Source organism: Rhinolophus sinicus, chromosome 14, assembly GCF_057876585.1.
Source record: "Rhinolophus sinicus isolate RSI-liver-muscle chromosome 14, RSI-T2T, whole genome shotgun sequence".
Lineage (NCBI taxonomy): Eukaryota > Metazoa > Chordata > Mammalia > Chiroptera > Rhinolophidae > Rhinolophus > Rhinolophus sinicus.
The window spans coordinates 104,857,809-104,880,179 of NC_142514.1; the positions used below are offsets into that span (position 1 = coordinate 104,857,809).

A 22,371-nucleotide genomic window follows, 5' to 3' on the forward strand; every position below is an offset into this window, starting at 1 on the left:
TTTATTGGATACATGTGTTTTTATATAGTATAGATAGAATTTTTATTTCGTGTCTTGGTAGAAAAATAAGCAAAGGATTATTTTACTGAAGCACTGTCATATTCTAGAGTACCAATAAAGATTTCGAAAATACTAGATTTAACCTAAATTTAAAACTTTAAAATGATTCCAGTCGTCTCTAGCTCATGACTTAATTAAATTTTGTGAATATTGACTGTAATGATTTCTATGTCAATTTCAAAATTTAGGGCAACCCCCCCCCCCATTAAGCCCATCGTAAGTACTGATGTTTTTTTAGAAGAGATTTTATTCCCATTCTGCATCAGCATTTTGTTTTAAATTACACGTTCTCTTCCATTTTTAGCTTAAATTGTAACTGACTTTAAAAGTGGATCAGTGCCACAGTCTCGATGGCTTCATCAATAAAAGCTGTATTGTGGTGAGTGAGGTTATCTCCTCACTGTGCCCTTTGGACTAAAGATGTTCTCCTCACCTTCTCTTCTGGGCTTTCCTACTTGTGAAAAAAAAATATCTGTTTTCTGCACAACACCATCCTGCACCAAGGTTGTGGCTAAGTAGCCATTTCACTCTTTGAATCAAAAGGCTCTATGCCTTGGCCTCTGAAAAACAGCAGGGGATGTTTGAGTATACATAGTGAAAATATTACAAGACTTTGGTTGGATGGCAATGATTGGGCGTCTGATAAAGGAAAAGCATTGCCCTCTATGAATTCTTCTATTATTTCCTAGGGCTGCCATAACAGATTACCACAAACTTGGTGGCTTAAAATAGCAGATTCTTACAATTCTGGGGACAGAAGTCTGAATTCATGGTGTTGGACGAAGTCCCTCTAAAGGCCCGAGGAGAGGATCCTTCCTTGCCTTTTCTGGCTTCTGGTGGCTCTCGGCATTCCTTGGCTTATGGCCACATCTCTCCAGTCTTTGTGGACATCTTCACATGGCCTTTTCCTTTTCCCTGTGTGTTTCTCACAAGGACACTGTCATTGGATTTAGGGCCCACTCAGATAATCCAGAATGTTCTTATTTCAAGATCCTTAATGTAGTTACATATGCAAAGATCTCTTTGCAAATGAGGTCATAGTCACAGGTTCCAGGGGTTAGGAAGTGAGCGTATCTTTGGGGGAGCGGAGGGGGGGGTCACCATTCAACCTACTACAGTCTTTGTCATGTGTTTAAATTGAGCAAAACGGGACAGGGAAAGTTATAAAAAGTTGCTTCTGAGAGACCATCACCCCGTTCTATCCTTTCTTCCTCTGAGCTTGGCTCAATTTAACTTTACATAACGCAGGTTTTCCTTGTTAATTCGTTTCATCTACTTCATTACGTAGCTTCATTATGGGCATCGTGCTTGTAATGTTCATATCACTAAAACTATTGTGGTGTAATGTCCCCATAATGGGAAAACATAAATGATCAGATATTATCTAAATTGGCAGATAGTAGATTTCTTTTGACTTTGTTAATATGTAATTCATTTAAGCAAACTTAATATCCATTAACTTCCCTTGTAGGGGCCCATTAGCTTTCATAATACATTAGCTCCTTTGTGAGACCTGAGTAGATATTCACCCAGTTCCCACCCCTAAACTCTTTCAGGAGCTTCCCGGAGTATCTTCTCAGTAGAATATAGCCCCACCCACATACAACATTACACTCACTCCCAAATGTAAAATTTCAAGCATTATACCTCCTACTCCTTGGAAGATTTGATAATGATCTTTAAGAGCCTTGTCTTTTCATATTCTGTAGATTCAAGTGAGATTTGTCCCTTTAAGAAATGGAATAAAGTAACCATATCTAAATCTATTTTACTTCAATCTTACGAAGTACTGTTAGCCCTTAACTGAAGGAAAATGAGTCTAATGCCTTCCAAAAATGAAGACAAACCTAATGATCATTTTTAACTGACATGGCACCTTTTTATGGGAGACTCTGTTCTCTTACAAACGTTTTAACCTTGATACTCCATTTTTTAAGAACATATGTAAGAAAAAAAGTCTTTTTGCATACAAGAAGGTTAAGAATCGCAAAGCATTATATTAAATCTGGATGGAATTTAGAATCTGGTTTGGCATCTTCAATTAGACCCTCTGTGCTCAAGAAAGTCTCCTGATGGTTCACTACTCTCCATTCCTACCGTGTTTCCCCGAAAATAGGACCTAGCCGGACAATCAGCTCTAATGGTCTTTTGGAGCAAAAATTAATATAAGATCGACCGGATAGGTCTTATTTTCAGGGAAACACGGTAGACCACTGCTGAGAACTTTACAGTCAGCCAGGAATTCCTTAAGTAGCTTCTTCAAACACAATTGGAATTCTCTACATCATTACCTACCAGCTTTACGTTTCTTGAACATCAGCAGCTTTGCAATAACAAAAAGCCTCATGCCTGAGATGCCGAAGGCACTCCATCATTGGGTGCCAAAGCTATATCAGTCATTGACTGGACAGTGGTTCAAGAACTCCATTCTCCCCAAAGAGGCCTCTCTCTGCAGACAAGCCGCACCATGTCTTGATGGCCAGGAGAAAAGAAGACATACTTTAATGCATGAGATTCAGTAGCCAACCTGCATGGATTTTGAATTATCTTGGATACCCTGTGAGGAGTAACATTAGACCCTTACTTACTAATTACCTCAAACCCTTGGAGTCAGCAGTTTTCAACCTTTTGGGATCATTGGCCCGTTTAAAAATCCCTTGATAGCTATGGAATAGCTTAACAAAATCACACATTCACCACATTTTGCTTACAATTTAAGAAGTCTGTTGACCCTACAGAGTTTACTTAACTTCAGTTATCGGAGGGCCACTTTCGTAAGTTTTACCCCATCAACAGGTTCTCTATTCTTGCCCTATTTAGAATTTATCTTTAAGTCACTTTATTGCTTTAGCCTACCCAAGACCTAGGTAAAAATACCTATAAAATTATGAGTTTTATTTTCTATATGTATTATATCTAATAAGCATTCCAATTATTATACAACTGTTATTTTTAAATGTTTTTTCTTTGCCACCTCAAAAGATTTCTTATATTATCAGTGATAAATATTAACTCATCACCAGGACACACTGAGCTCATCCATGGACCTCAGACTAAGAATTGCTCTATTCTGGGTGAATAAGATTACCCTGCAGGCAAATCTAAATGGATGGGATTGGTATTAAGTGTGTTTATTTGGTTCAGCCTGGCCTGTTTTGCTACCTGAAGGCTTATGGAAACCTCTCTCTACCTAATCTAAGAGGAATGGTTGTTTACCAGGATATGAACAGGGATAAATGACACAAAATAGATTTGAATTCTTTATAAATTATCTCCTCCTAAAAAAATACTGTTTTTTAAAAAAATGAAATGAAATAATGAAAACCTACATTGTATGCCATTAAGTATCTGACTTTAACTCTGACAGGAGAAGGAGGGGTACAATGAAGGTAGTGCTACCATATTGCATAGAAGACAAGGCTTGAGCTATGGCTTGGAATTGCTTTTGTCTTGTGGATTTAAGTCCTAATTAATTGAACACAGAATTTTGCAGTGTTTGTTTGTTAGGACCCTTATTTGTGGTACCAGGAGAAATTGTTGTGCCCAATTATGTGAAAAATCAGCCAGATGTGTGTGCTGTCATACTTTTAATAATCCTTAAGTTTTTGGTGAGTACAGATATTAATTGTGTAGTATGCACTGAAGTGATTAACATCAATGTAATTTATCATCTGGAGATTTCTGAACATAAATAAATGAGTTGTTTTGTTCAGGAAGGTGTTGACCCCTTCAGAATTAGTGAATTAAAGTTCCCCCTCCCCCCTTTTCATTATAAATATGAAAGGCACCACAATCAGCCAAGTGTTCAGTTATTTGATTTTCTGGGGCATTAGCTGCTCTTGTTTGTGACATTTCCCTGTTGGGTGCTCGTTTGCAAGCTCATTAATAAGGTTTTCTCATAGGAACGTTGCTGGGAGTGAAGAACATACAGTAGGGCTCTTAGCTTTCTAGCTTTCATTCTGAGATTCGGCAAGAATGCAGCAGCAGCACGCAGTTAAATGTTTAAAACAGAAAGTAATTATGCTCGCGAGCTGGAATTCAAAGCTCTCTTGCCTTAGCTGTTAGGCAGAGAACAGTTTTGCTTTTGAATGTTCTGAGCTATATGACCCTCAATTCTTTCTGTGCATTTTTTCTTCCAAATGTCGGGGTACGCAGTGTTGCTCGAATTTACAACATGGTTGATTATAGCAGAGCATGATACAGTTGTAGCCCTGTTAGTAGAGCTTTAGATCTGAGGGAACGTACTCTTGTCAAATAAAAGCCTGTTTAAACGAGAACAGTTCACTCTGCGTTAAAAGAAAACTGTCTAAATAGCATCAAGGTGGCAACACATAGCGACATAAGCTGGGAATTCAAAGAAAAGCTGTGACCCTCAGTGTGAAATTCAGATTGCTGTGCAAAGGGGGGAAAGCCTTACTCTGGACTGAGGTGAATCTGAAGCTCTTCAATTACTGCTGTGTGTCTTTTGCTTTCCCCCATCATAGCTTTGCTCTTTAAAATGTTTTTGCAGAACTGATTTTGCGAAGGTTTTGTATGTGTGTGTATTTGTAAAAAAAAAAAAAAAAAAAAAATTAAGAGATGAGTTTTCAAAGGGAGCATGAAAACAAAGACTCTAGAAATGGGTGTTTGAATGCCTTCCCTGCTCTGATTATCATCTGACAGTTAATCATGCACGTGGGCATCATTTTCAAAATTAGTTTTATTGACTTGATGTAGTCAGGTATTTTGTAAATCCATATTCCTGTTCATCCAAGGTCTAGAGAAGGCTAGCATTTTTCTTTCATTCCCTCAACTGGGGGGAAATTGGGCATTGAGGAGATGATCAAAACCTGTTCTTTATCTGCGCCAAAATAAATGTTTCTCTGGTATCGACAGTGCCCTGCAGTGAAGGAAGGAGAAAAACCTGGAAATTGGAAAGTCTTTCTTGTTTGGAGTGGAGCATAAGACATAGCTTCCAAGAGCAGCTCCTATACCACATCTGCTCCCCCATCAATTCTGTTCTTAGTTCATGCTCTTCAAAGCATAATAGCTGGAATTTTCAGATTTGGCCTGTTTCCCCTTGAGCTCCAGTGTCTCTTTCCCCCCACTCTAAACATAATATACTTCCTCCCACTCCCCCTTTTATTTTTTAAAGCAATGAATTGCGTTTCAGGAAAGTTATTTCCGTATTTATTTTTCCTCATGAGAAATAAGGCATGGAGACCCCTGATTCAAACTAATGTTTTCACCTGTCATTTTTTGTGTTAACACAGAGTTGTAGTGGAATACAAGTTCCTGATATTATTAACTCGATAGATTGTTAGTGGTGCATTCTGCGGTGCCAGAGCAAGCAGGAGGCCGAGTAACCAATATTCAAAATACAAAGAGTAAATGTTTGGCCAGATACATTGTGAGCAAGACTTGAATGATGATTAAGGAAGAGAGCTTTTGCCTTGTCTCTGCCTTCTAAAGGCATACCCTGTAGGAAGAGGCCTCTTACTACTGCTGTCTTCCTATATTTTATTGTCTGACCTAGTGTATTTGTGAAAGATGTGTCTCTGTTGCTGTGGACATTGAATACTTACACAGAGAAACCAGTCTTCTAATGTTTATTCTTCACTTAATGGTTCTCAAGGTCAAATTTTGATTCTGTGAAAGGTTAAATGATTGTGAAGCGGGCATCTAAAAATCTAAAGAGAATGGTCAAACAAAATCCTTTATGATTTCCCTTAAGATGCCAACTTGAGATACACCAGAAATGCTAAATAGATGTGTAGTGAAGTGGAAGTATGTAAATCAGAACACCTGAGCTAAACTTCACATTTTGGGAGCTGCATTGACCTTCCAAAACGAAAATACAATTATATTTTGTGATGAGGGCTGTTAAAATAATTAAACACGTAGGCCAGCAGACTGAGGTGGTTCTAATGGTAGTCTACATAAGCAAACCAAAACTAAAGTCAAAGCACTCCACGAAAATGAAACTTAAATACAACCAATCACAGTCAACTAGGTATTCCCAAGTAAGGCAGCTGAGTAAGCTATAGAAATCTAATCATTTCCTTGCTTTGCTTCCTTATCTTCTCTATAAAAACCTTTTCCCCTAGCGCCTACTAGTGGAGCACTTTGAGTTTTGCACTGCCTGATTCAAATTGGTGTATGCTTAAATAAACTTGAATATTATAATGTGCCTTGTTTATCTTAACAGGAATAAGATGGATTCATGGTCCGATTTTTTTTTTTTTAATCAGCAGAGCTATCAGTAGAAATGCATATCCCAACATTTCTGTATTTTCTCATTCATTCATTTAGCAAATAAGTATTGAATGCCTACTGTAGGCCAGACATTAGCACTGTTCTAGCCACCAGGGTTCAGAAAAAAACCCCAAACTTTTCTTTTTACAGAGCTAACATTCTTATGCAGAAAATCTTTTTTCTTTACAATAAATGTTTTTATTAATCATAAATTTGACACCACTTTAGGGATTTGAAGTGTTGGGTTTCATGCTGAAAAAAATGGAATGTTATCCACAAACCATCGGTGAGCACCAAACACAGAGTCACAGGCTATGCTACTATGATCAAATTATGGCAATAAAAAGGTGTCTTTTGCATTTAAAAGAGTAGTAGCATTCAGGGCATATCTTCTAGGAGCACCACAATAGTTTAATCATGTGTCTTGGGGAGTTTAATGGAAGTTCATCCGAGTGCAGAATTACAGAATCAGCAGCGTCCTCCAGCCACAGGTGTCAGCACCTTGCGCTCTGCTGGAGCCGCCTGCAGCCAAGCCAGTACCAGCCGTGGAGAAGGCATTGACATGAAGAAGATGGAGCAGAGCTGCAGCCATGGGGCCATAGCTGTGCACTTACTCCAGCCTGGCCCTACCCTGCGCCCCTGCCACCCACCGCAGGACAGCCCAAAGTGGGCGTGGGCTCCAGTGGTGGCCCAGAAAATCTTGCCATAAGGATTTTCTTGCCCAGTGTTCACTTCAAATTTTGAAGAGTTCTCATAAGATATGGAGGAATGCTCTGTGAGTGTGCACTCCATTAAAAAAACGCTGGAAACAAATTCATGCCACAACATCACAAAACAGAATTTGATTCTGTTGGGTAAACAGTAATTTCAATATTGACAAAGCTACTTACAAGTTGCTACAGGAGGAAATTGCATTCTACTGGGGTAATGTGGCACATGCTCTTTGGTTCCACGTCAGTCCCACCAGACTTGACTCATCCCACTCATAATAGCTCAGTCCTCCTCAAGAAGTGCAGTTGCAGTGCTCCAGTGCATACAACACATGTAACAGCAGGTGCTCCTTTACCTTGCAAACAAACACATGGTAGTGAGAATCATTCATGAACATATCAGGACAATAGAAAGCAAACCTTTTGCAAGGTGTTCTCTTTAACTCCTCTGAGAGCTCAGTGTGACTTGTTCTCTAACCAGTGCCAATCACCGTGTATTACTAGACATTGCCCTCCTGCAGTGCAAAGCTGTCCTCGCCCCCATTTTGGCAGCCATTTGTAGGGGTTGATTCTTGCTTTGAACTCAAATAGCCCCTACTACTCACCAAATCTCACATCAATCTTTGCATTGTCACAGTCCCCCAAACTGCAGCAATCCTCCACGATTGACAAAGACTCTTCAGACAATGCTTCCCCCACTTGAATGCACAGGCACCGACTCAAACCCTCTCCCAGTCATGCTGATACAGCTGGACTCTTGAGTTCTTGATACACTGCCCCTGTCGGCCCTGAAACAGCCCGTGCTCCACAGGCATCCACTCCCACTCTAATTTGTGTGTCAGAATATTGGATGAAATCTAAGTAAGGAAGAGCCTGCGTCCCAAATGCAGTTGCAGGAGCAGATTTGCACTGAAGCGTTTGGGCCTGGTTGCAGTCAGCACGTCAGAGAACGTTTGTGGCCCACACTCCTTAGATTTCTCAGGAAGAGGGAACGTGCAGGAACCCCTGAGATAATAGGTCTGCTGAGCTATCAGGGAGGCCTTCCCACTTGGCCTCAGCTCTAGTCCTCTCCAGTACATGAGAACGGTGCCATCCCAGGCAAAAGGAAACTGCAGAATTCCTTTTTTAAATACAAAATTTTAAAGACCTGATGCATTAGGGTTGTGCTCTAGAGAGAAGGTGACTATGATTTTTTGTCACCTAGGAAAGTGAAGTACAGGTTATAGAGTCTTGCATTTCATCTTCTGAAAAGATCGTAGGATGTGGTGGGTGCAAGGTCAGACTGGTATGAAATCAATTGTAATCTGCCACCAAGTCATTCTAACCTCTTTAAGGGTTTCCTTTTATATACATATAGTTTCCTTTTATAGACAGAGCAAAGTACATTTAAATAAAGTCTCATCAAATCAGAATGTCTTTCTAATGCTCTTTTTCTAATTGGTTGCTACTGAAGTGTGACCTAAAGCCTCCTGGTATTTAACCCTCTGTGCACCTTTGACTAAGGAATGAGTTTTGTCTGCTATGGCAGTCTTGCTAAATGTCTTACGGAGTTTTAAAGACAATTACAGTGTATTAGGAAAACCTCATATTCCTCGACCTAATTGATTGGCTGTTGGTGATGCCATCTCGGTAACTGTAATGTTCCATAAGTGCACAGACCTAACTATTTTTCTTATTTTTATATAGCAGTTCCATTTTATAATGACATTAAGCCATTCTGAGAGCTACATTTCTGGACAGTTATTGCACTTGGGTAGAAAGTGTCGTCTGGCTTTTAGCCTTGTGCCTTACAACACCAACTGAGGCGTAAAATGATCACCTAGAAAATGTACTGAGCCTTACCTCATTACTTAAAAATAAATCTTGGAGTCTGGTTCTGTTTCAGAAAAGATTTGGTGGGTTATAACATTTGATTTATGAACATAATTAAAATATAAATGATGAGCTCTGGGCTACTCAGTCAGCCATCTGCAGTGTTCAGTATTTTGACATTCTCATATTATGGTCAGGATCTTCCTGGGAAATTGGAACATCCCTGAGTTCTCGAGGTGTCAGTGGAATCCCACAGCTTCCAGTCCACCTGTTGAGAATACCTAAGTTGCCCTTTCAGGGCAAAGAACAGGGAACAGGATTTGTTTGTAAGTTTCCTTCAACCAGGGAGGGGTCTTGGCACGTAGACTTTCTGTGTGTGGCTCCTAGGCTGGGAGTGAAGGTCGCTCAGCTGCCCCATGGTCTCATAATATGCCTATAAATACTGCATGTGTCAACAGAGGAGGAAATTTTTCTGTATAATGCAAGCAAGATTAATGTTTACCTTTTTTACCCAGCTATTAAGGTAACTGTGGCAGCTGTACCCATAAGTAGATGGTAGATGTTTCTCCAGAAATCTAAAGAGTAAATTAGGAAAAATCACTTATCAAAATAGAAGGTTCATTTTCTATAGCTTAGTATACGATTTTTTTTAAATATAAATTCCATGTATAGCAAATCCTTAGCTTGTTCTTCCTAATTTATGTGAGTAATTGACAACTGGTAAACAGCCATTAGTAACATAAAAAAGCATTTAACTAAAACAAACTCAGTGGTACTGAAAAGGCAGAGTAGATTAAATTTTCAACATTCTCTTTATTAATGGACGTTGAGCATGTAAAGCGCTTAGTGCACTGTGCTGAAAAATATACCCTCTCTGTTTGCTTGTAAATTACACAAGGCGGGGGAAAAGGGGGCCTTCTACATAGGCCAGCAAGCATTCTGCTTCTTAATTAATGGGCGGAAGTCAGCAGTGCATGGAAAATGTAGCACTCCCGTGAATCAGAGATTAACCTATAAGCAAATGTTACATTTCAGCCCAAATTTGGGGCTTTAAATTTAGCCTCACCCTAAATGGTTCATGGACAAGAATGACAGAGGTTGCCTAACCAGGAACTCCATAAGTGATGCTTTTTCTGAGTATGAACAAGGAAGCAGGTCTCTTGTCTGTGTTGTTTTTTTTGTTTTGTTTTTGGTATGTGTTATACCACTAAAAATAATAGACCCACATATGTCACCCAGTGGTGGTATTTAGCCTAAGAGACAGTCTGCAGCTCTTGCTTCCACCCAGCAGTCAGTCCTCATTCAAGGTCATCCTGTTTATTCCCGTATTTCTCTTTCTTTAATGACTACCTTCCCAGCCCAGTTATAAGTATCTGGAAACCACTAGGCCATCTTCCTCTTAAAACATTTCCTTTGCCAGCAAGTGTAAGAAAAGAACCGTGTTACTTACATGGGTCATCTGGAGCTTTGGGCCTGTTAATTTGAGTTCTCTGGCAAGTGACTTAGCTTTTCAGAAAGCGTTACCAACTCATTGTGTGTACTGTATATGCCTAGACAAGAAGGCTCTCTTCAAAGCTTTTGAATGCCACCTAATTTTCAAAGATATAAGAGAAAGATCTCTGGTAGGAAGGAAGACTATCAGAGTGTCTCTGGAAAGCAGCTAGCCATCCCTAGAGAGGACTCCCGTGCAGCTTACTTAGCTGAGTCCACGTTAAGATGGGTTGAGCCCTGCCATATTTCTATTTTCTCCCATATTCCATAGGATGAATGTTAATGAACTAACCACTGCTTGTGAAAGGCCAAGGGGCTGTTGTTTAGGTGGTGTGATTGTCTGAGAAAGTAAAGTTATGGAAATTGTTCTGACCTTTCAGCCAACTGATGTCTTGCCCTCTCACATTTATTACTCTTGAGTACACTTCCAAAAATATACATTTACAGAGCCACAGAATTAAATGAGAAAATGGTTTAGGGATTAATAAACAGCTTGTTAGTTCAGAACAGAATAAAAGCCTCCCAGTTTCATCCAGGTTTTCTTGGTACATGTATTTGTATGTGTATTTAATTCTGCTCTCTTCCACTTCCCTCCCTACTCCCTGTGCCTCCCAGCATTCATCTCTCATGCCCATACCCCACAAACTAACAACACAGTTTCTAAGTAGCTAGCAGAGATAAGAATACTCATGTCACCTGCCTAATTCACTGCATTTGAAAGCTATACTTGGTTTTTAATAATGGATTGCTACTGGGAAATGTGGTTTTGAATCAGAAATTCCTTCCAGCATCCATGTCATGGGGCTGTCTCTCATTAGGTGTGTCGCTGCTTCATTCTCAGTACCAGTGTTCTCGTCCCTAAAACGGGTTATTCCACCAGTTACAGTTCCTACATAGTAGGCTCTCAGTAGACTGTCAGTGCCCTGCCTTCTTATATGTTTGCATTGAGAAGTCAAACAGTTTAATTAGGGGCCACCAAAACCTCTCATTTCTTTATTTTTAAAGCTATTTGAGTAGAAGTCAGAAGTGTTGCCTTTCCCATTTGAAAACGAGCATAGAAGAAGCAAACTTATTAATATGCAGTGTCACAACATATTGTCACATAGTAATATATGATATATGATAAAATGTATCAATTCTGAGCACCACAAATATCTGTGGCTTCACCTCAGCATGAAGGCAAATGAGTTTCCTTTAGCTTGAGTGAGTTTGGAGATAAACTTCAATGTAACAAAATGTATTTCACAGGAAATGTTTGATGTGGCGCAGTTGGCTTATGAATCTCTTATCTATTCGCAGTTCACTCCTTAGAGTTATTAGTCAATTTAATTTGAGCAAATGCCAGGATTACTAACTAATTAGAAGGATGTTACTGAAGACATAAGGATGGGGAGAGAATGAGCGCCAGTAGTACGGGGTTTGTGGCAGCCTGCAAGTCTGATTTTGCCTGATGATATCATTTGCTAAACATACTTTTGTTGTTGTCATACAGATAAGCCTCAAGTGCATATTCAGATGACTTACCCTCTACAAGGCCTAACCCGGGAAGGGGACGCGCTTGAGTTAACATGTGAAGCCATCGGGAAGCCCCAGTAAGTTCTGAAGGCCAAGGTTAGCAGAGGGTCACGAGCAGTAAATGTCACAACACAGAGATGTGCATTCACAGCTCATTGGCCTGTCACCTGTCTCCTGCTGTAAAGGATGGAATATTTTTCAGGAAATAAAAGAATATTCAGTGAAAAGGGGGATTCTTAATCGTGGGATGGGGGAAAAATGAAATACCAGCTAAGACTGAAATCTCAGCCAATTCTATTTTCTTATTAACATAGTTGTCAGAACTATTGTCTCTCTCACACACACAAAATACTAATAAATTTTTAGTGTGCCCACAATCTAATGATATATCTGCTACTTTCTGTGGTAATATCTAAGCTGCTGGAAAGATGGTTTTTAGACATAAATTAAGCTGCTGTGTTTAGTGCCAGCTGGAGGCAAATGAATTTACCCTACCTTTGATTTTGCTTCTCCTTCCCTCAAAGAAAAGTGACTCCTAGCAATATGTTTGTTAGTGAGAAATGATTCAGGAACTTTTCTCAAGGAATATATGTACGTATAAGAGAAACTGATGAACACTCTTATTGAAAAGTGGAAGGAAGCTGCTTTACTTGCCGCCGCTAAGCGAATGAAAGTGAGAGAAACTACCTATAGCATCACTGCTACAGCACAAAGCCAGGTGGTAGTACCACTTTAGGTATTAGTCAGCTTAGTTTGGGGAGCAGGAGAGAATCTTTCATCCTTTTAGCAGAGGGAAGATTGGTTTTAACTTCCTCTGGGAAAAAACAATCCATGGAACCATAAAATGGTACAGAAGGTCAGTGTTGGGGTTAGCACTCGAACTTCTGTGGTTGGTCCCCAACAAAACCCAGCAGTGAGCTCCCTCTGCCTGTGGTATGATCTCCACCCTACTCAGAGTTTTGCTAACCAGCATGATGGTCACAGTTTTCATATAAGGAACTCAGAGCATCTTCACAAAGCTACCCCAAAAGCTTTGGAGAGAATTCTGCCCATTGTATCTGAGGAATGTTCTATGACAAGAGACCAGAGAGCCAAAGGGAGCCTGGCTGCAATGGGCTCTCTTCTCGCTTCAGCCCTCCCTATTTTGTTTACTTCTCCATGGACTAGAATTTGCTTCTCTATGTACCAACCATTTGGAGTTTTAAAGATGGTCTTGGTCTATTTTGCTTTTCCTCTGGTCTTCCAAAGTTACTGGTTTTAAATGCTTCAAGCTTTGGCAGAGTGGCCGATTTCGCTTGGAATACTGCAGAAGACTCAGATCTTCTTCTTCTTCTTTTTTTTTTTTAACTATTTGAATTATGCCCTAGTTAGCAGCCTACCTTACCTCCAAAACAATTCTGTGGACCAAAAAAAACTCACGGGTCTCTTGCCACTTGCAGTACTTACATTAACCACATTTATAGTATATGGCTTGCTAACCTATATTTTGTTTCTCTGTTTTTTTCTCCTGAAGAAGGTACTGTGTTCAATTGAATATGCCAATGGGGACAGTAAATTACATGTTTCCCTCGGGACATTTATGCCAGAGAGGGTATTTGTTTGTTCCTCTCAAATAGGAACGGTGCATGGTTGTATAAGCAAGAACGCATGACCCTGCTGCTATCCCTTCTAGCACATTACCTATTTATTTTCTCAAGAAATTGCATACAATAAAAATGGTAATTTAACTTGCCATTAAATGTTGTGAATATTCTCAGCACTTACCCCACTGATTGTTTCAGCTGTCAAACAGCAGGACATTAGGTCTGATTGCCAGGCAGACCCATTTGCCATTGCCTGCAAGGAGGACATATGCAGTACTAATTTTTGAATAATTTACTAGGTTGTGATGACAAACCCACATGTAATTAAAGAAAAATTGTAACTTCACATCCCATTTGAAAATTGGAATGCTACTTGACAGCGGTAACTTGAGGATCCATTCACCATTACGCGTGGGTCTTTTGTCACATCACTGCCCCTAGCTGTAGCGATGGGAACTGACAGGAAGCTACCTCTGCGGGAATCTGCGTTGCCCTTCCTTTAAAGTGAAAGTTTTCAGGCACTGTGCTAGATGTGGCCTTGATTTCATAGGAGGTTGAGGGAGTCACCTTGAAAAATGGAAGTTTTAAAGTCAGTGCATTTGAAAGATATTTTGTGTGTGTGCAATTTTGGCTCTGGAGCATCTTGGGAAATTTGCTTTTTCCTCATGGATACAAATGTCGTATTTAAATCACTAAAACAAACGTCTCTGATGAGCAAGTGCCCTAGGACTGTGGAGTCCGCGTGGAGATGCACTCCACAGTGATTGACTGGGGAGAGTTCCCTCAAGCTGCGGAACCTGCAGGTGTGCATGGCGGGCAGGAGGAGGATGACGTGTGGGTCCTGGAGAGCCTGCATCGGAAGGCATTTTGCCAAGGAACCAAGGAACACGTAGATGAGGTGGACTGGGGCAGCAGAGGGTGCGGTGGCATCTTGAGTTGGAGGAGGGCAGGTTATGAGTAGGGGTTAAGGGCAGAAGTGATTGTTTGTGTTTCCAGAATGTTCTAGAAGAGATGTTTTTTTCAAACAGCAGAGGCTAAAGGAAAGTGCAATTCAGATGTAAAAGTCCATTCCTTTTTGTGAAATGTTCTATGACAAGAGACCAGAGAGCCAAAGGGTTCTCAGAATCCATTTAAATATCACAAGTGTCTTCTAAGCAAGTATCTTGGTATGTTAGTAAGCATCAGATGAGTGCATGTATCACTAGCCAAGAAGTTGGTTTTTTCCCCGTAATTAATGAGATGATTAACAATGGGTGAGCTCTGTCCTGTCTGAATTGGTGTGAAACCACACAGCAGGGCATAAAAATTGGGCACATTGGTTTATCTGCTGATCTGTTGAAGATGAGCTGGAAATAATGAGACTCCTGCTTGTGGTCTGTTGAAAGATTTTTAATACCTGATAATTTTTTTAAAAAATTATATTCCAAACAAGATTTTTGGAGACTTCACAGTTGCAATTCTGTGAACTTAAAATATCTCCAGTAGGTCCTCTTTAATTGTGAGACCCTGCATGTGATGCATTTCCTGCGTGGGTGAGAAGTTTGATGCAGACATCTTAGCGGGAAATAATAATGTAACCTGTCTTTCTCCCTTCTCCTCTGCAGGCCTGTGATGGTAACTTGGGTGAGAGTCGATGATGAAATGCCTCAACATGCCGTACTGTCTGGGCCCAACCTGTTCATCAATAACCTGAACAAAACAGATAATGGTACATACCGCTGTGAAGCTTCAAACATTGTGGGGAAAGCTCATTCGGATTATATGCTGTATGTATACGGTACGTGAGAAGATAAAACACTCTTCTATTAGACTCATTTACATGTAATTGCTACTTTATAATTCACTCCCAAAGCTTTTGGTCAAGTTGAACACCAAAATCCCGTTTATTTCCTTCAAGAACTTAAAGAAGTCTGGCCTGAGGTGGACCCCAGTGTCTCCACTAGGAGGGTAGTGGCTTTTCTTCTCTCCCTCTAATCCTGGGGATTTCCCATTAGATCACAGTCTCTGGTCATGCTGAGTAGGAAAGCTGTGTCCTCAGGCACAAGCTATGGCGATTATGTTAGAAATAATGACTGCAAAATTCAGCCTTACCAATTAATGGCTTTTCAGCTCAGAAAGTTTATTCCCGGTGGTATTTTCCTGTGATACCTGGGCGAGCCTTTCTCCTGCTTTGATGAGCAGAACTATCCTATTTTCAGCATAAAGCTATTACATTACAGAAGATGTTGCAAGCCAGTAAATATTTTGACAAAAATATAAGGTCCTTGGTAGTTACATTAGTGACCTGTAGCTACTGCTTTAGACAGAAATGTGGGTCTTTTTTTATTTGTCTGTTTTCTTAATATCTTTTTACAGAATTGTTAAAGCATATTATTATGAATTTCATTCTCTAGTCAACAAATAATTACCAAGCATCTACTATGTGTCAGGCATTTTAATCTTATTTCCTATTTATATTTTATTGTCAATTTTGTGCATGGTGAATATTCTCTATTTAGTTGAGGAGTGCACGGCCTCTCTACTCTTATGAAGACAAATTGAGTCTCTTCTGATCAATTGAAGTCCCTTGGTTATTTTTATACCAGGAAAAATAGTCATGAACTGACATAACACAGAATGAGTAACCATAGGCATGAAAATTTCAGTGTCTTGTAAATATATGACTCTGCGAGTGCATTTCCTTCTTCATGTTAGCAGTGTAAATAATCCCAGTATAAGTGCATGTGATATACATATATACACACATAAACATACACATGGAATATTTACACCATAATGTCCTAGGACCTGGCCACTTTCTTTAGGAAGAAAACAGGAATAGAAGTATTTTAATGAAACAGAAGCATACTTTACACCATATCTACTTGGATATTAAAATATAATCTGTAGCCTATACCTGAGTTGTTTTTTCCTTAGCACATTGCAAAATTAGAGGATCACATCTAATCACCTTGTTTGTAGACTTTGAGGTATATTTTCTTTGCACACTACCCGTGCTGTCTGTGGTTTACACATAATAGCGTTAATTTCCCCCGTAGTTAAGGAGATCAAAGTGAAGAGAATGGCGTTTCCATGTGGGTGCCAGGGGGTGCTGCAGGCCCCATTTTTAGTTGACAATGCACAGAGCTCCCTGTGTTCGTCATCCTGTTCACAAACTGCTGATAGAGGGGAGTGGAAGGCAAATCCCTCCCTTTTGCTTCTATATCCCTCTCTTCCGCTCTCTGTACATCAGGGTTTGAGGTACAAGTCCCTACATTGCTGTTACCCAGGTTTACAGACATTCATCCAGCTCGTTTTATAAACTGCGGATTTTAAAAAACAGTGACAAATTTCCACCACCCCATTACATGCTTCCTGGATTCAGAAGACTAAAGTATCTAGCAAAACAATGTTGACTTACTATACCTACTGCTCCTACATCTCAAGACGAGACACATTTTGTGGATTTGATGGACAGCTATATTGGAATAATTTTGAATACTAGCTCATGGTTAGTATTTCTTGAGTGCTCACTTCGTTCCACGCCCCAGGATGACTGTTTTACATGCATTATCACCTCTGATCTCCACAATAACATCATGAGGTAAGCATTACCATCATCCCATTTTACAATTGATGAAATGAAACTTAGAAAGGTCACATAACTTACCCAAGTTCACAAGATTGTTCAATCAGAGCCATGATACCTTGACTCATGTCAAAGTCCACAGTGAAATTTATATCTTTCTTTGTAGTTCTTTTTGTTCTCACTGCTTTCCAATAGAAAAAATTCTATCCGATACATGATTGCTCTTTCGGAATTAACTCACTGGGCCAGAGTACATTACTTGAAAGCCAAGAAACATTAGAGACCCACCTGTTCCAGCTCCCTCCACACCTACACACACACACACACACACACACACACGTGCACGTCTCCCAAGACAGTGCTCTTATCCTTGGCTAGGGATTTGCTGGATCCACAGTATAGTACCTCCCTCCCATGATCTGTGATCCTAGCAATACTTGGAATGGCAGGTTAGACTACTAACCCAAGGTGTTGCTAGCCTATTCTAGCAATTTGAGAAGATGGTGAATAAATTTTCTTTTCAAAGCTGATTTACTATACTACGATAGTAACTTTCAGAGTACTTTATGAACTAAGAGTTAGCATGCCTTTACAATGTTCAATTTTCTGGAAGTAACTTCCATACTTGGAGAATCTAGCTGGTTCGTGCCTGAGGCCCAGTTTGTTTTGTTCTTTTAGCTACTACGCGTCAACCCCAGCTCATTAGTTCCAACGCTGTATTGTTTTAAATAGTGGCCTCATATAGCTCTTATTGCTAGAAATGATCTAAGCATTGAGGTTTTAACTGTTACTGGAATCTATTTCAGGTAGGTCACTTGAGCCAGATGTGAAGGACAACAGTTACTCCAGTAGTGACGAAAATAATTGGAAGTATGTGATTTTTCACAAAAGGAAAGGAATTGGGGACCTGTTTTCTGAAGTCTGTCCTCAGTGTGGTCCAGTCCTTGTTCATAATCATATTTTCAAATCACCTTCAGGTCCTTGTTGGTTATATGGTGGACATGACATATTTTATGCCAATACTTTTACAGACAGGTACAGAAATACCGTTCTAGTGTATCGGGGGAAGTCTCCTAGGTACAGAGTTCCTTGTCAGTGATAAATACTGTAATTGAACCAGAACAGAAGAGCCACAGTAGCTGTCCACACACTAGGCAGCAGGCAGCTTTCTGGGGTACAGTTGAGTTGGGGCATGGAGGGAGCAGGAAGTCTTCAGTGCTTGGCTCAGGGGCCAGCGTGCCTTGCTCACCTGCAGCTGCACCTATACCTGCAGCAGGGTGCAGCCACATCCCAAGGATCGCAGGTCACAAAGCACTTCCCCACCATGGCCTCCGTAAGGCAGCGTCCACGGAGCAGGACTGAACATACTGCCTGTTCTTCTAAAAAGGTAGTTTAAAATTACTAAGATGGTGATTTCTACGTCTTGGAGAAGAATGAGGTTTGTTTGTTTGTTTGTTTGTTTGTGAACAATTTGCTGTTGATTCTTCACTATCAAATTTGTGCTTTTTTGTATGTGTGAAAGATTATTGATCAGTAGTAGGAATCATTTTAAGTCGACCTTACAGGCAAGAACCAAGATAATGTTTTCATAAACTTTCAGGAAGTTGTACCCAACCCAGTAAAGGTGCAGTATATAATTAAAGTTTTGATGTCTTAATTAGACAATCTGAGAGCTCACTTGGAGATAAAAGGACACCAGATGTGTCAGGGAGAAAAAATTGGCGTGCTTTAGATAAAATTTAAAATCAAAAGCCTTCAACCCGTCTTGTGCTCTATTATAGCAGAATGATCGCTTAGTTCAAAGTCTCGCTGACAATTTAACACATTCAGTTTGATCATTTGGGCTTAGAATCCTTTTTTTTTCTCTTTCATATTTGCCCTTCCGTTTTCTCCCCAAATAATTTTTGAGAAGATAGAAGAATATGCAGTTATCAAGCATCTGACAAAGGATTCCCTTTGGGAATTACTGGCTTTGAGGGTCAAGCCTCATTTATGTTTAATTTTCTTGTTTACAAGATGGAAAACATTCTTTCAGTTTTATCGTTGTCCACTTAGGTCAAGCTTTTAACATGCAAAGGCAACTAACTTATTAATATTGATAAGTTGTAAAATTTTATTGACTTTGAAAAAATAAAATCTCAGTATCGTTCTCTGGCTGGAAGTTGATATTTAGTGGTGACAGTCTCTCTTCTTTGCATAGAAGTATACACAGTGTAGAAGTAGTTTTACTTCCTGCTGGGATGTACTGATGGAGAATAATGAAGTTAACAGTCACGGAGAGCAAGGGGCAGGCGCATGCTCATCCTTGGCGGGCAGGGGCCCTTTACAAGGAGCGGAGCCTTTTCCTCCTTCCTCCCACCTGTAAAAGTATCAAATGAAATGACAACCATCGTACCCTCTTGGGTGCTGAGTTGGTTTAGCCTCACCTTTGAAACTGGATTGTGGTGAAGTGTGTCATAATGTTCTTATTTTCCCCCCTTCTCTGCTTCACATCTCCTCATCCCTCATTCACTTCATTAATACAAAACTCTTTTCTTCTTTCCAACTTAGCTCTTCCAGCTAAAGCTTTCGGATACAATTAGAATACACAAATCTTTTGGAGAAAACTTTTGGTTTTAAAGGAGGAAATCATCAAACAAACATCTCAATGTTCTCATGCTTTTGTTTTGTCATTACTGATCATTGTTGTGTTCAGCATTGTGGGTTTGATTTTCCTTTTTTTTTTTATCCAGATCCCCCCACAACTATCCCTCCTCCCACAACAACCACCACCACCACCACCACCACCATCCTTACCATCATCACAGGTATGGTACCTTCATTACCATTGAAAATGTCCTGAATGTATATTGTCTTTCTGGTATGTATAAAAAGAAACCTAGTAGTTCTCTTTAAATCCTTGGGATTTAATTGTTCCTTTATTTTGGAACTTCGAAGACATTAGATACTATGTTCTTAGGTTGAATCTTAAGGACCTCAGAAAATCTTTAACATCCAAGCATTTAATAGTAGATCCAATATTTTGCAGCTTACCTGTCAGAGAATTCTTGTTTACGCATCACAATTCAAAGCAAAATGCTAGGGAAAATGGCAGCCTGGCTCTTAGAGGACAGGCTGATAGCTTATGCTTAGCTGTGGTTGACGAAATGGTAAGTAATCTGGCTCTGGATCTTCTCCTTGTCTTAATTTCATCTTACTCCATGTGAAGGAAAACACACACCCTTTAACACGCCCATGTTCCTAAATACGGCGTCATCCTTCCTGCCCCAGCGAGTGTCTGCTGATGGTACTCCTGCCTGTTCGTAGTGCCTGGGTCACAAGAGATCGGAGGGAGTCACTGTCTTTTCCATGCTGGGCGCCCACGTACCCCTCGCTGCCCTCAGTTAAGTGTTGGAGGGATGGAGAGGCAGTCACAGCGGTTGTAACTCTGTAGGTTTATCTCTTTGGACTGTCCGAAACTCTTATTCAAAATGAGATTCACTGTCTCTTATTCTTACTGTCACTGAGAGAAGTGTGCCATCCATCCCCTTCCTGGTCTCCAGTGGCTCTCATATTACTTGATGTTGCTTGTCTGAGGGCCTTGGCTTGTCTTCTGCCTCCCAAGGTAGGAAGGGTTATGGCCGTACCATGTAAACTAAACATGCAGGATTTCCTTACAAAAGGTCTTCCCCATCCACTGTTTTCAGATGCCTACCACAGAAACTAAAAGTGTTCTATGAGAGGAAAAAAAAATCTTTAAAAGATAACTTTTCTACTTCGTCTGTTATGTGAAGTAGTTACATGAAGCAAGGTCTCTCTGAGCCATGTGCCCTGGGGTCCAGTCCTTTCACTGGACTTCCTTAAAAACATTGAACATTTTACTTCTCATTCTTCATGTGTAAATCCTCTTTACCACCCTAGATATGCCATCATCCTTTACGTTGACTTTCTGAACATTTTCAATTTTCACAGGAGTCAGAGAGATAGATAGGATGACAATTCAAAGTATTCAATGAAAGAGGAGGCCTCATCAGCTTATGAAATATAATAGATTGTCTAATCTGTCCAATCTCAGTTTTCTTCACCTTTCCAGCCATGCAGTGAAACAAGGAGAACTTTAAAGAAGCCACCAGTGAGGATTTTTCTGAATGTTGTTTATGAAAACATCAGTGCCTTAATGTAAAATCTTCTGAAAATCCATCAATTGGTTTTTTGTGTCTCACTCTAAACTCAGCTCCATGGAGGCTGCTTCCTAAATTCTTATCTGTGTGTATTTCGGCTTTACTTTTTGTTAATTCCTCTGCTTCTTAATTAAACTGACTTTGTCAGTGTAGTGAATAGATTCCTCTGACTTTCTGGATCATTGATAAGCACAGCGAAGATGCCCCTTCCTAACTCTGATCGGCAGGGCAACCACGCTATCACCTTTCCATCCTACAAACAAGGTTATTTCCCCTTTATGACGTCTTACCGCTTTTCCAGGTTGTCCACCAAATTAGGCTTGAGCTCTCGTTTCTAGGTTTTCATATGCTTCCTGTGAACTGCCCTGGGAAGTCAGTGTAAATGACATCGTCTGGTTCTGCACTGCCCTGCCTACGTGAACCCTTTACGAACACCCTGCGGTATCCTGACTGCTCTTTGTAGAGTTGCCCAGATATGAGCTAGCCTGTATTACCTCTCGTTGTAGAAGGTTCCAGATAGAGCTGGCCAGCCTTACAGTTTAAAGCAGTCAAGGCCTCACTCACTCTGTACAGACACCACATTTCTCTTTAATATGCAAAAACACTTTTCATTTGTAGCTGGCCTCTCACTATCTTAGGCTATATTTTTTTAAAGACCTTTCTTAACACTCCCTGAACTCCTCCCCCCTCGCAATCAATCTCAGCCACTGGGTGGAGGCGCTTCAGTTCCCAGCTCTAATCCTTCACTCCAGACTACAGCTAATCTTACATCCTCAGACAGCTACAACTCACTGCTATCACAGTTCCTATTGCAGACAGTCTGCTAAGAGGAAGTTTTAAAAACAAACTGCTATATTTCTGTCCACATCAAAGGTTCCTTTAATAGGGCCTCCTCCTGGCTTCTCTCTCTCTGCTCCTGGCCTCTCAGTTCAAGGTAATGTAAGATGATCTCATAGATGCACTTTAGCCTCCCGATGTTAGCAGTTGAACCCTCTCTACACACCAAATGCATTTGTGGTAATGAATTCCCAGATTCTCAGTGGCACGCCCAAGAGTAGTTAAACTAAAATTGCCACTAAAACAACATTGTAGAATCGGTTGCCTTAATGGATGTGATCTTATAGGCTTACTGTGTCTTAACAAGCAGTCTTATATATATTTATCTTGCCCAGAAAGTACACTTGTGGAATTTAACATTTGCTCCTTTCTTCAAACAGATTAAAGGTTATGGAGCTGAA

The 22,371-nt window shown here is 40.2% G+C and overlaps 1 protein-coding gene across 7 annotated transcripts in view; it reads left to right on the forward strand.

Annotated features, from left to right (window-relative positions):
• Window positions 1–22,371, forward strand: part of CADM1 (cell adhesion molecule 1) — a 339,012-nt gene that overhangs the window by 279,980 nt on the left and 36,661 nt on the right. For 4 of the 7 annotated variants that reach the window (XM_074335447.2, XM_019715453.3, XM_019715454.3 and 1 more), the window contains exons 6-8: window positions 11,800–11,899; window positions 15,010–15,182; window positions 19,706–19,780. In XM_074335447.2, coding sequence (XP_074191548.2) covers window positions 11,800–11,899; window positions 15,010–15,182; window positions 19,706–19,780 — 348 coding nt within the window. The remainder of the gene's footprint in view (window positions 1–11,799; window positions 11,900–15,009; window positions 15,183–19,705; window positions 19,781–22,371) is intronic. The other 3 variants (XM_019715455.3, XM_019715458.3, XM_019715459.3) reach the window with 1 other exon arrangement.